General features: G+C 43.7%; 1 protein-coding gene across 2 annotated transcripts in view; it reads right to left on the bottom strand.

Moving 5' to 3' along the window:
- The window catches only part of LRRIQ1 (leucine rich repeats and IQ motif containing 1), a 1,566,481-nt gene that overhangs the window by 1,226,661 nt on the left and 325,715 nt on the right, over nucleotides 1–14,105 (bottom strand). For both annotated transcript variants that reach the window (XM_069229624.1, XM_069229625.1), the window contains one exon: nucleotides 8,294–8,444. In XM_069229624.1, coding sequence (XP_069085725.1) covers nucleotides 8,294–8,444 — 151 coding nt within the window. The remainder of the gene's footprint in view (nucleotides 1–8,293; nucleotides 8,445–14,105) is intronic.

Below are 14,105 nucleotides of genomic sequence, written 5' to 3'. Positions count from 1 at the left end.
ATTTTTATCAGGAAACTTGGGGAAATGCTGGATGGAAGGAAGTTTGCGGCTATCCTCAGATTTTAGAACTTTGCAGCACCAAAATATGAGGAAAAAGTGTTTTTTTTAGCCAAATTGTCAGGTTTGCAAAGGATTCTGGGAGACAGAACCTAGTGAGAGCCCCACAAGTCACCCCATCCTGGATTCACCTATATGTCTGCTTTTCAAAAATGTACAGGCTTGGTAGGTTTCCCTAGGTGCCGGCTGAGCTAGAGGCCATAATCCACAGGTAGGCACTTTGCAAAAAACGCATTAGTTTTCATTAGAATTATGTGATGTTTCCACGATGTGTTTTGGGGCATTTCCTGCCACGCACACTAGGCCTACCCACACAAGTGAGGTACCATTTTTATTGGGAGACTTGGGGGAATGCTGGGTGGAAGGATGTTTGTGTCTCCCCTCAGATCCCAGAATTTGCAGCACCGAAATGTGAGGAAAAAGTGTTTTTTAGCCATACTTTCAAGTTTGCAAAGGATTCTGGGAGACAGAACCCAGTGAGACCCCCACAAGTCACCCCATCCTGGATGCCCCTGGATGTCTAATTTTAAAAAATGTACAGGCTTGGTAGGTTTCCCTAGGTGCCAGTTGACCTGAAATCCACAGCTAGGAACTTTGCAAAAAACACATGAGTTTTCAATGGAAATATGTTGTGTGTCCATGTTGCGTTTTGGAGCGTTTCCCGTCGCGGGCACTGAGCCTATCCACACAAGTGATGTATCATTTGTATCAGAAAATTTGAGGGAACACAGAATAGAAAACATTATATATTGCCAATTGTCTTTCTTTACATTTTCGCCTTCCAAATGTAAGACAGTTTTTAAGAAAAAGTCATTTTGAGAAATTTCCTGTAATTCACATGCTCACATGGAGAACCCCAAATTCAGAGATGTGCAAATAACCACTGATTCTAAACTCTTTATCTTGTGACCATTTGGGAAATACATAGGTTTCCTCATTACCTATTTTTTGTGCTTTATATTTTACCAAACGAATTGCTGTATACCTGGTACACAAGGAAAAACCATTGTAAGGTGCAGCTCATTTATTGGCTCTGGGTACCTTGGGTGCTTGATGAACCTACAAAACCTATATATCTCTGTGACCAAAAGGATCCAGAAGATGTAACTGTAAATTGCTTTTAAAAATCTACCATAGTTGGAACAAGTTACTGAAGAAAATGTAGACAGAAATAACAGTTTTGTTCAGCTCAATTTCAATATTTTTTAATTTAAACTGTTACTTTCTGTAGGAAAATCTTGAAGGATCTACACAAACGGCACCTTGCTGAATTCAGAATTGTGTCTACTTTTCAAAAATGTTTAGCTGTCTGTGATCCGTCATTAGTTTCACACCCATTTCTGTCACTAACTGGAAGGAGGCTGACAACACAAAAAAATAGTTAAAATGGGGTATGTCCTACTAAAATGCCAAAACTGTGTTGAAAATTAGGTTTTCTGATTCAAGTCTGCCTGTTCCTGAAAGCTGGGAAGATGGTGATTATAGCACCACAAACCCTTTGTTGATGCCATTTGGAGGGAAAAACAGATGCTTTCTTCTGCAGCACTTTATCCCATTTTTCTTTCTTTAAACAAAAATATATTTTAGCTGTACTTTGGCTAATTTCTTGTTCTCCTACAGGGGAAGCCACAAACTCTAGGTACCGCTACACTCCACAGAATGTTGGGAAAAAAGGACGCAAATTTGGTGTGGGTAGCTTATGTGGGCAAAACATTATGGGGGCTAAGTGCGAAGTACCCCAAATAGCCAAAAAAGGGCTCAGTGCTGGGCGGGGGAGGGGGAGAGGCCCAGCAGCTAAGGGGTTAATTTACAATGCTCAAATTACCATTTGCCTTCTTCAGATGTGCTGATGAATCCACATTTGCTGTTCATGTTTTAACACCTTCCACAGAGGGTGAATGTGGCCATGTTTCTTGCAGATGATCACAACTCAGATTATCCCTGAATGTCTAAGAAGCAAAAGTTACATGCCTGTAGCCAAAGTTGTGCATTGTAGGAACATTCATTCAAGTCATATGCCTTTAATAATTCCATGTTGCCTGCGCAAACACTGGAACACCTTCTTCAAATATATATTATGTCAGGAAAATTATTATTATTATTAATCTGCAATTTTTAAGCGCACGTTCACCTCACAGGTATCGTGCCGCTGAAAACCAATTAAAACAATCCGGAAAATGCCACATGTCAGCCAGAGTTTTTCCACTTAGGATCTTAACTCTTCCATTATTTAGGAAAAAGCCAAGTTTTTAGCCTTCATCTAAAATGTAGTATAGTGTTCATCTCTGCAAAGCATTTTTACGTAGTCACAGTGTAGGATTGTCAGCAATGCATTTTCCTTGAAACTGCCATAGAAGGGTAGCAGGACATATACAGTGGAGAAAAAATACCTTTTAATATCTGTAGCACATCATCATAGAAAAAGGCCCCCCTTGACAGAGAGCATGTGAGGAAAAGACAGCCTTATACGCTAACACTGAAAGCTTAAAAACATGGCTTGTACCTTTAAGAGCCTCAGAGAGACCCCTTCCCACAATGCACTGTAGTGGCAGTTTGCCTGGGAGTGTCAGTTCTTTTTTATGTGAAGCGCAGGAAGTTGAAAGTACCTGAGAGCCGGGTAAGGGCGAGTGTGTTCATGACTTCAATGAATATTCCTACAATGGAGAATCAGGATACAGACCCATGAGGACAAGATAAACTAATTGAAAATGTTTCTTAATGTTTCTTGTCCAAATCTCGATATAGCAAGAGTATCTGTGCCTAGACAGTAGTGTCTTGTGAATGTGTGTAAAGATCTCCAAGTAGCTGCCTTACAAATGTTCAGTATAGGGACGTGCCTCATCCAAGCCCTGGTGGTGGCTTTACCTCTTATTGAGTGAACCTTTGGCTTATCTGGCAAAGGTTTGTTTGCTATCTGAAAACATTTGCTATCTGATAACATAATCAAACTCAAGAGACGATCCATCTAGCTATGTATTGCTTGGAAGATGGTAGTCCTTGTCTTACAGAGCCATCATTTAAGAACAGATAGCTAGAGTTCCTAATGGATTTTGTCCGATCTGAATAAAATCGTAGAACTTTAAGGTCTAGAGAATTTAGTGCTCGCTCAGATGTACATGTAGTCTTTGGAAAAAAGGTAGCTAGAGCGATAGATTGATTGATATGAAATTCTGACACCTCCTTAGGCAAAAAAGAAGGATGTGTACATAATAAAACCCCATTGTGGTGGAAAAATGTAGTGATTGCAACTAAAAAGGTTGTTTTCCAAGACAAGTGTTGTAGAGCTGCCTTATGGATAGGTTCAACAGGAGGACTCAGTTTCGATAACACTAGGTTCAGCTCCCGAGGGTGATGGTCTTCTGATTTGTGGAAAAACCATTTTAAGTCATTCCAATAAATCTTTAACTACTGGAATCTTAAAGAAAGATTGTTGAGTTGGACATTTCTGATAAAGAGTGATGGCTGCTAGATGAACTTTAATTGAGGAGAATTGAAGCCCTAATTTGGCAAAATGCATTAGATAAGGCAGGATGATATTCTATTGCACTGTAATCGGATTATAGTTTCTGGTCAGATACCATAAGCAGAAACGTTTCCACTTAAACGCATAGCATGTTCTCATGAATGGATGCCTGCCTTTTTTCAAAATGTTCTTGTAATCAGCCAGGAGATCCAAATGTCAGTAGTGGGTGACCTCAGGAGCCATGCTACCAAATTCAATGATTTGATTGTTGGATGGAGAATTTTTCCCTGACTTTTAAAGAGCAGATCTGCTTTGAGTGGCAGACGTTTCCAGTGGGCTATAGATAATTGCAAGACAACTATGTGCCACCACTGTCTTGGCCAATCCAGAGCTATCAATATCATTGTGATTCAAGATCTGATTAGTTTCGGAATTACATGTGATATCAGCAGAATTTGTAGAAAGGTGTATGCGAATGGAGTTGACCAGTATCTCAAAAGGCCATTGCCCAGAGACCGTGGATCTAGAGGCTCGGACGCATAGTCTCAGCAGTATTTGTTTTTGGGGGTAGCAAACAAATCTAATGTTGCTATGGCCCAAACTTTAAAGATGTTTTCCACTACTTTATCTTTGAGGACCCATTTGTGATTGTCCTTGTGGCAACAACTGAAAATCTGCTTGTACTTTTTGAACCCCTGGCATATGGGAAGCTGTGGGTGAAAGCCCCTTTGCCAGAGCCCAAAGTCAAATTGTTTGAGCTTGAAAAGAAATCTTTCTTGATCTTGTTCCACATTGTAGTGGTGTTGTATGTCTGAATCATAAGGTCTTTTGATTTGAAAGATAGTAGGAAGGTTTGGAGAACTAGGTGAACAGCTTTCAGCTCCAACAAATTTATGTGATATGATTTCTCAGTTTGAGACCAAAGACCTTGCATCATCAGATGTTTCATATGGGTGCCCCAACCTGTGAATCGTTTGAGCTGATATTGGTTTCTAAAAGGGAACTCCCGCCAGGAGATTGCGAGAGTTGACCCACCACAAGAGAGAATGATGAGCAGTGATTGTCAATAGAATCAGTTTTTCCCTAGAGACCTGTGTATTGTGACCACTGATCTTCCAGGCACATTTGGAGAGGTCTCATGTACAGGAATGCGTTTGGGACTATGGAAATGCAGGATGCCAATCATCACAGAACAGACGCTACTTGTCGAACCATTGGTTTGGTCTGCTTTAAAACATGTGCACTCTTCATTTGAATTGATAACACTCTCTCCTTTGAAGGAAACACTTTTTCTTGCTGAGTGTCTAACTTTTCTCCTAGAAAAGTGAGACACTGTACTGGAGTGGATACTGATTTCGCTGTACTGATTTGCAGACCTAGTGATGCCAGGAGGGATATAGTTGGGGCATAGACTTGTTCCGCTTTGTATCAAGATCTGCTCTTATTAGCCAGTGTCCAAGTATGGAGATACGAAAATACCTTTTCTTCTTAGATGCGCAGCTACCACTGCCATGCATTTGGAAAAGGTTTGAGAAGCTGTCTTTAGACCGAAAGAAAGTATTACGTACTGATAATGGTGAGTTCCTACCACATACTGCAGGATTTGTCCGTGACGTGGTATTATTGGAATGCAGAAGAACGCTTCCTGGAGGTCTACTTCACAAATCCAACCATTGTTTCCTTATGTGAGAGAATATTTGGTGTAGTGACAATATTGTGAGTTTTTTCTCCTTTATAAATTTGTTGAGCAATCTGAGGTCCAGAATAGGCAGAAATTGGTTGGAATGAGTTTTCTTCCAGACCTTGTATCTTGAGTACACCCTCACATTTGTTTGATGTTGTGGAACCTCCTCTATTGCTTTCTCCTGCAATAAAAGAGCTGTCTCTTGTTTGAGGTTGTCCAAATGGGCTGTTGTGACTTGCTGTGGAAGAACTGATGGTGGAGTATTTGTAAAGCAAACAGTATAGCCACTGTGAATGATGTTAACACCCATTTGTCTGTTGTGATCCGCTCCCCCCACAGTAGTGGGAAACAGTGGAGTGGGTGTATGCTTGTCATTGTTTTGATTGAGAACTCTCGCCCTTGGTTTGTGAGGGCTTATGCTGAGGAGATCTTTTCCTTTGGCATCAGCTCTGGAATGACCTTTGAGCCTGCAATGCTGCTGCTGGTAAGGCCATCTAGGGGGTTGAATCTTATGGCAGTAACCTAGTTTGTCCCTAGATTAGAATTGTTTAAAGGTCTTTTTCTGTTCCTCTAAGTCGACAGCTTTGCCCGTTTCTGCTTCGTTCTTCATGTGAAGCATCTCCTCTTCTGTGTGTTGACTGAAGAAGAATGATCCAGAGAATGGCAAGTTGTCAATGTTTAACAGCACGTCTGACTTCAATGACGACAGTCTTAGCCAAGAAGTACGTCAGAGGGATATTCCATGTGAAAACGCTGTTGCAAACAACTCCATGGAATCCACTTCAGCACTGATGGACTGATTAGAAATTAAACAGCCCTCTTTAAACATCTCCAGATAGTCTTGTTGGTGATGGGTGGGTAGATTGTCCATGAATGATTTCATACCCTTCCAAATCTCACGATGGTACCTTGCTAACAAAGCCGCAGAGCTGGCATTGTATAAGTGAGTGAAAGCTGTGCCACACATTCTCTTTCAAATCTCATCCATCCTCTTGCTTTCTGAGTCCGGTGGGGCTGTAGTTTCCAAAGCCGGTGCGAGTCTTCTCCTTACTGCAGTCACAATAATTGAATCAGGTTTCGGATTGGATTTAAGAAACTCCAGATCCTGTTGCAGAGGTCTTCATTTTCTAAACAACCTCCGAGTTGTAGCTTTCACTGTGGCTGGACTTAAAAAAGTTTCTTACGCTATCTCCATTAGGCCAGGAAGCATTGGGAGAAGGGATCTTGCAGCAGCACTGGGTTATAGAGTATCTAAAATTACAGACACCGATGGTTGGGGAGTGTCCATCTGTAGATTTAATTTAGAGGGTCGGCTTTCTATGACATCTAAGTATGTTAAGTTATCATTCACTGGTGAAACCCTAGATGGAGATTGACTCAGAGAAAAAGTTGGTGTATAAGAGAAGGATGTAGAATCCGGTGATCTTGTTCTGAATCTCCAGGATGGAGTCATTGTCCTAGGGGATACAGATCGTGGCGGTAGTGTTTTTATTGGTGATGGCACCTTTTATTTGTAAAATGGTGAAATAGAGGTCACCCTGTTGCACTGATGCACAGGAGACAGATTCAATGGCTGTAAACAAACCTATAGCGGGTCATCAAAAGGTATTATGGGACATATTGGTGGATGTCTCAAGTCCTGGTCAAGTGACGGAGGGTCTGAATGCTGCAAAGAACCTTACCAATAAGATGATAAAGATGAAATCTCTATATGAATAACTCTCTGTATCGAGAGGGGTGTCATCAATATCATATGTGGCCTTTTAGGTGTAGCAGGAGTCACCAGCAGTGACATAGGTATTTTTCCTGTTGAGTGTGTTAGCATCGACGTGGAGTGCTGTGACTTTGACGACGAGTGGTAAGAATTTGACGCTGAATGTACTGTCTGTGACGGTGGCGCCGTGGTAGTCTTCAGCATTGAGGTAGGTACCGCCACCTATCTTGAAGTCAAACAGTGATGATGTTGGAGTCCCATCAAAGTTGAGCCTTGTTTAGTCGGCGAGCAAGATGGCGACAAACCTTTCGACAGCAATGACTGATGTTGATACATGACATTGATGAGAATGGTGGCGGTACTGGTGTCAAGAAGGTGACCTCTCAGAGTCATCGTCTTTTGTGGGAGTCTGTACGTAATCTTTTCCTTTTCTGAGGAGACTGATGTGATTAAGATCTTTCCATTCTCTTTCTTTTTCCTCTCCTGGTCTGCCTTCATGTCCTCCATCTAGCCATGCAGTCTGATGCCTCCTCTCTCTGTAAGTGTTCTTTTTGAAAAAAAATTACGTATGTTGCAGCCTTAGCGATGTGTTGAGGAAATAAACACACCATACATACATTATGGACATCTGAAGAAACCTTCTTCCTGCCCCAGGATGGGCCCTTTGTGAAGAGAGCTAGTATTTTGACAAAAAAACTCTCTTCAGAAAAGAGGAAATCTGGTACAATTTTTTTTTTACTTGACGCAACAGGTAGAAAAATGTCAAATAAAACTAATTTTAAAGCACATTTAAAGAAGGTGTTCTGATGTCTGTGCAGGCAGCGTGGAATTATTCAAGGTTCATAACTACCAATGAAGATCCTATGATGGAGAAAGTGGATTTTCACATACAGGTGGCCATTTCAACCCCATAGCCATTTCACCCCTATACGTCGATGTGTCATCATGGTCATATCAGAAACAGAATCTTAGGGTAGAGCCTGGTTTCAGGGGGTTGGATCTAAAAAGTAAAAAGACTGTATCCCCTAATTATTGCATTTCTTATGATTTCACTTGTTAATGCCCTCTCCGATTAGACATTATGATGCCTTCGATCCTGGCCATTATTATCCAACTTCATGTCATTGACTCCTGCAAAGAAAGTTGCTGCATGATTTTGAAGCTGTACTTTATTAATAATAATACTTCATTTTTAATCATGCATTCACATTGAGCACTTAAACTTTGGACTCCTGTTCAACCAAGATAATTATATACTGCTATGGCCAACAACCTATAAAACTGAATATCCAGTTCATATTGGTCCATCAGATGTAGTTTATTAATGTTAACAATTATACATTTTTTCAATGAGTTCATGAAAATAATAATTTACCGATTCGTGTAATTTTGTTGTATGATAATTCAAGATTCTTAAGATTAGGACACCCATCTAGTCCATGAATTGATGTCAATCGATTGCTGCTTAGAAGAATTGTGCAAAGATTTTCCAAAGCCTCACAGTTTAGGATCTGTATGCTGTTTTCCTACAACAAAGAAAAAATATCACATTTTTGCCTATCCTGCCAAAATCACTCCACATTTTGACTGTTAAATTATCCACTACTGTCCACTGTGTAAAATATTATCTCTGAAAACTCCTGCATATCATTACAATGCCTTCCAAATCGGTGATGGGGTGCCCATACAGAGCTTTTGAGAGGTATACTTGGATTTACTCTTTAATTCCCGGTTACAAATACCTTTAGTTGTCCATTGACCATACCTATTTTTTCTAAAACACAAGAGTGAGCTTTGCATCAGCCTCTTTCTTATGACTGGGTTGCTTTTTTGTCTAGCTCTCTTTCTTTCTCCTGATTGAATGCTTTTCCTCTATATGTCCAGTGTTTATGCCGACCAGGAGCATTTAAGGCTCACAGTGTTTTGAGTGTATCATGTATCCTTCCATTCCTGACATCAGATCTTGCACTGGAGTGTATTGGGAGTTTGGGGGTATTTTCTGTCCTATCTCTCTTCCTGCTCTCCTTCAGTCCCCAACCCATGGTCTTTATTCCCTCCTTCCTTGCCAGCTCCCACCCACAGCTCCCACCCACAGGTCACTTACACCCCAAAAAAAGGTATCCACTGAGGTCATCATCAGTTTAGTGTTGCTGTTTTTCTAGTGAGCAGAAGCTGACTTGCATTTCTCAGGCTTCTTGTTCAGGTGAGCAAAAGCTTTATGCCTCCCCTACAGAGGTCTTTAATGTGACGACCCCTAACATAACTTTGCCGCCACTACTTCAAGCCTTTTCCCAGCAGCTATCCCATTCAATGCGGAGATTATGGAGCATTTCAGCATTTTAACACCCAATATGGTATTGCCTAAGGCTGTCATTTTCTTATGGGCAACACATAATCTCATCTTAAGCTGATTGCCTACTAATTTAGCTGTCATCTTGAACTGCATACCATCTCTTTTGTCAAAGTGCTAGACATTTGCTTGTGTTAAGGTTCTTAAGGAGGCTAGGATTTATTAATTCAGTGACACTTCTAACACATTTTATGTTTTTAGGAGCTGATTTAGCCTAGTCTATAGTGAGTGATGCATTTATTCTTTGGGTTTTGGGTTCTGCCCGAAATTGGGCCTTTGTCATTACGTTGAGTTAATTTCTAAATAGCTTTAACCAGGACTACAGTTTACTTAGTACTGCCTTAAAGACTTGAATAGTTAGTTATTTTCTAATTAATTTTCTTTTATTATAGGTAGCTTGAGGTTGTGAGATGGAGGGTTACTAACATATGATATCAGAAATTGGTTTTTATCATAGAAACTCCGCACATTAGAAGCAGAATGTGAAAATGCAGAATAAATCTGCCACCAAAACAATATGACTTTCAGGGCACAGCAATGTTTTAGTGTTGATAGACATCTTCAGTAGTATTTTAGTATGTTTATTGACAGAGGTCACGTTATTCCATGGCAAGGTTATTCATCGCCCTACTTGCCATTTATTAAATAGCAATCAAATATAAATGACAGTAAACCATGATAAAAGGAAGGCACTAAAATGCTAAAGCAACAACAACGCTCAAGATGGGAGTCTATCTACCAATGGGAGCCCGGTAAAGCAAGCAAACACTGCTGACAACTGTAGACCTGCATCTTTCTTGCTGCTCAAAGCAGCCATGGTAAGGACCATTCTTTTGCATTTTATGGTTTCATGCAGTAGTAAGCTGGCTCTGTATATACTATACCAAAGTGAGGTATGGTGTGTGCAGAGTCCAGGCATTCCCCACAGGCTTAATAGAGGCTAAAGTTGATAATAGTAATGCTCTCTTTTGTGGTAGTGTGGACAAGCATTTAGGCTTATCAGAGGGTAGTGCAAAGCATTTGTTGTACACACAGTCAAGAATTGAGGCACACACTCAATGACTAACTGCAGCCCAATTGTTTTTATACAGCAAAATATAGTTTGTTACTTTATTACTAGAATCAAAAACACTTTGTTGCAGGTAAGTACAGTTGTCAAAAGGTATTAAGCATATGTATCAAACATACTTTGTTTGGTTTAAGCAGATAAAACACTTCAAAAGTAAGTAGCAATTTTCTGTTTCAAAAGCTGACACCCTGCAATTTTTCATAGGAACCAATGAAGTCCTTGGGAGGAAAAGTATTAGTATGCTTTGAAGGTAAGTACTAGACTTACAATTCCAGTCTCCAGAGGTTAGAATGTCCACAGGTCAAAGTTTATTTTGACCCCAAACATGCACCACCAGAAACACAGGGCCGGCGGGGTGCAGAGGTCAAAGTTGGTGTCAGGTTAAGAATGGGATCCTATGGAGATGGGGCACTCGAAGACGAACCACTGGCAGGTAAGTACCTGTGTCCCCGGGAAGCAGACCTGGGGGGGTTTAGAGGAGCACTGGGGGAGCCACAGGTCTACACCCAACACAAACCCTCAGTGGCACAGGGGTGGCTGGGTGCAAACACAGAGCTTGGCGCCCAATGCTTCTCAATAGGGTGTCCTGGGGGTCCCAAAAGATGCTGCAGGCTTCGTCCAGGGGGTCGGTTCCAGGAAACCAAAGGCTGGATAGGCAGGAGAGGCGCCTGCTGGACTGGCATTCAGATTCCCCAAGACAAGGGGGCTGCGGGCGCAGGGGCCTCCTTGGGCATCTGGAATCTTCACCGGATCTCGTTGCGGTCGAGGTCCCCAGGCGATTCAGACCTTGAGTCCATCCTGGGTTGACCTTTGCTGGCCAACACAATGACGCCTGCAGCCCGAATCCCGTTGGAACGTCAGTTCCCACTGCAGAGTCCTCATATGCCATATGGCATGTTTTACTAAGAGAATCTAAGAGGCCATGAGGCCCACCAGCCTCAAAGTCTGTCTCACCGAAATGCAGGATAGAGGCCGAAACATCAGAATCGTAACCTGAATATCCTGGACTCGCTGCTCGGGAGGATAGGTCCGAAACAGCAGTGTGTCTAGAACAGCTCCAATGAAAGGGAGCGTCTGAGAGTCAGTCAGGTGTGACTTCTGCAGGTTTATAGTGGACCCCAACGAATGCAGGAGGTTCGCCATAGTCTGAAGGTGGAGAACAACAGCCTGGGGCGAAGCGGGCGTCAACAGCCAGTCGTTGAGGTAGGAGAAGACTGAAACCCCCAGCCAGTGCAGATGAGCTCCTACCACCTACATCACCTTGGTGAACACCCAAGGGGCCTGGGTGAGGCCGAAGGGGGACACGTTAAACAAAGTGCTTGTGGCCTTCATTGAACCGCAGGTAATGCCTGTGGGCAGGCATGATAGGGACATGGAAATATGCATCCTGCAAGTCTAATGATACCATCAAGCCTCCTTGGTCTAGGGCAGACAAGACCTGAGCCAGAGTGAGAATTTTGAATTTCTCCTTTTTGAGGTAGAGATTGACATCCCGCAAGTCTCGAATAGGGCGAATGCCCTTGTTCTTTTTGGGTATCAGAAAGTAGCAGGAATAACAACCACTGCCTACTTCTTATATCAGGACCCTTTCTATGGCACAGGGGTGGCTGGGTGCAAACACAGAGCTTGGCGCCCGATGCTTCTCAATAGGGTGTCCTGGGGGTCCCAAAAGATGCTGCAGGCTTCGTCCAGGGGGTCGGTTCCAGGAAACCAAAGGCTGGATAGGCAGGAGAGGCGCCTGCTGGACTGGCATTCAGATTCCCCAAGACAAGGGGGCTGCGGGTGCAGGGGCCTCCTTGGGCATCTGGAATCTTCACCGGATCTCGTTGCGGTCGAGGTCCCCAGGCGATTCAGACCTTGAGTCCATCCTGGGTTGACCTTTGCTGGCCAACACAATGACGCCTGCAGCCCGAATCCCGTTGGAACGTCAGTTCCCACTGCAGAGTCCTCATATGCCATATGGCATGTTTTACTAAGAGAATCTAAGAGGCCATGAGGCCCACCAGCCTCAAAGTCTGTCTCACCGAAATGCAGGATAGAGGCCGAAACATCAGAATCGTAACCTGAATATCCTGGACTCGCTGCTCGGGAGGATAGGTCCGAAACAGCAGTGTGTCTAGAACAGCTCCAATGAAAGGGAGCGTCTGAGAGTCAGTCAGGTGTGACTTCTGCAGGTTTATAGTGGACCCCAACGAATGCAGGAGGTTCGCCATAGTCTGAAGGTGGAGAACAACAGCCTGGGGCGAAGCGGGCGTCAACAGCCAGTCGTTGAGGTAGGAGAAGACTGAAACCCCCAGCCAGTGCAGATGAGCTCCTACCACCTACATCACCTTGGTGAACACCCAAGGGGCCTGGGTGAGGCCGAAGGGGGACACGTTAAACAAAGTGCTTGTGGCCTTCATTGAACCGCAGGTAATGCCTGTGGGCAGGCATGATAGGGACATGGAAATATGCATCCTGCAAGTCTAATGATACCATCAAGCCTCCTTGGTCTAGGGCAGACAAGACCTGAGCCAGAGTGAGAATTTTGAATTTCTCCTTTTTGAGGTAGAGATTGACATCCCGCAAGTCTCGAATAGGGCGAATGCCCTTGTTCTTTTTGGGTATCAGAAAGTAGCAGGAATAACAACCACTGCCTACTTCTTATATCAGGACCCTTTCTATGGCTCACTGGCCAAGAAAGACACATCTTCCTTGTGGAGCAAAACTAACTGATCCTCCATCAGCTGTTCTTTTGAGTGAGGCACTGAGGGAGGGAAAGACTTGAATGGGAGGGAATAGCCCTTCTGTATGATCGGCACAACCCATTTTTCTGATGTTATGGACTGCCAGTGAGGGAGATGAAGCTGAATCCTCTCTCCAACTGGACGTACATGGTCTTGCAGTATCACGCTAGGATGGCCTGGATGCTGTGGAGGTGGGGGGCTGGGTGGTGGACGACTTCTGGCCAGACCTTCTGGGTCTCAAGGCATCACGACCACATCCCCACACAAGATGTTGGCCTGGCGGAGGACATTGGCTGGTCTGTGGGAGGCGTGGTACCCTGACCCTTTCGAAGCCTCGAAAGGGATGATAGACTGTTGGCGAAGGGTCGCCGAGAGGCCCAAGGACTTGACAGTAGTCCGGGAGTCCTTTAAAGACTCCAGCACAGAGTCTGCTTTTTCGCCAAAAAGGCAGGTCCCATCGAAAGCCATATCCTTGAGGTTTGTCCGGGCATCCCCTGAAAAGCCAGAGGTATGTAGCCAGGCATGGCATCGAAGGGCCACTGTCGAGGAAATCGCCCTGCCCAGTGAGTCCATTGTTTTCAAACCACACCCGATGGTAAACCTGGCTGCATCTCTCCCATCTTTGACTGCCTGTGAGAGAGTGGCCCGTACGTCTTCCAAGACCTGAGGCAGCACTTAGGCCACTGTATCCCATACAGTATGGGAAAACGGCCCAAGAGGCATGAGGTGTTTACAGACCTCAATGCCAGGTTGGAGGAAGAAAACATCTTCTTTCCTAACTGATCCAACCTCCTGGTTTCCCTATCTGTGGGAGAAGAAGGGAAGGCGCAATGGGAAGAGAAGGCTTAGACCAGACTCTCCAGACTCTCCAAGGTGGGGTGTTAGGTGAGGAAGCTAGGATCACCCAGAGCCGGGCGAATACGGCAGCCAATTGTCCTTTTTAAAGGCTCCCCTGTGCTGGGTTTGGACTTCGACCCCAGCAGGACATCAGTGGGGGTTTCATTAAAGGGTAACATTGGTTCTGATGTGGAAACCCTCGGAT

Source organism: Pleurodeles waltl, chromosome 4_1, assembly GCF_031143425.1.
Source record: "Pleurodeles waltl isolate 20211129_DDA chromosome 4_1, aPleWal1.hap1.20221129, whole genome shotgun sequence".
Taxonomy (NCBI): Eukaryota; Metazoa; Chordata; class Amphibia; order Caudata; family Salamandridae; genus Pleurodeles; species Pleurodeles waltl.
The sequence above is the reverse complement of the archived record's forward strand: the minus strand, read 5'-3'. Positions and strand labels throughout refer to the sequence as shown.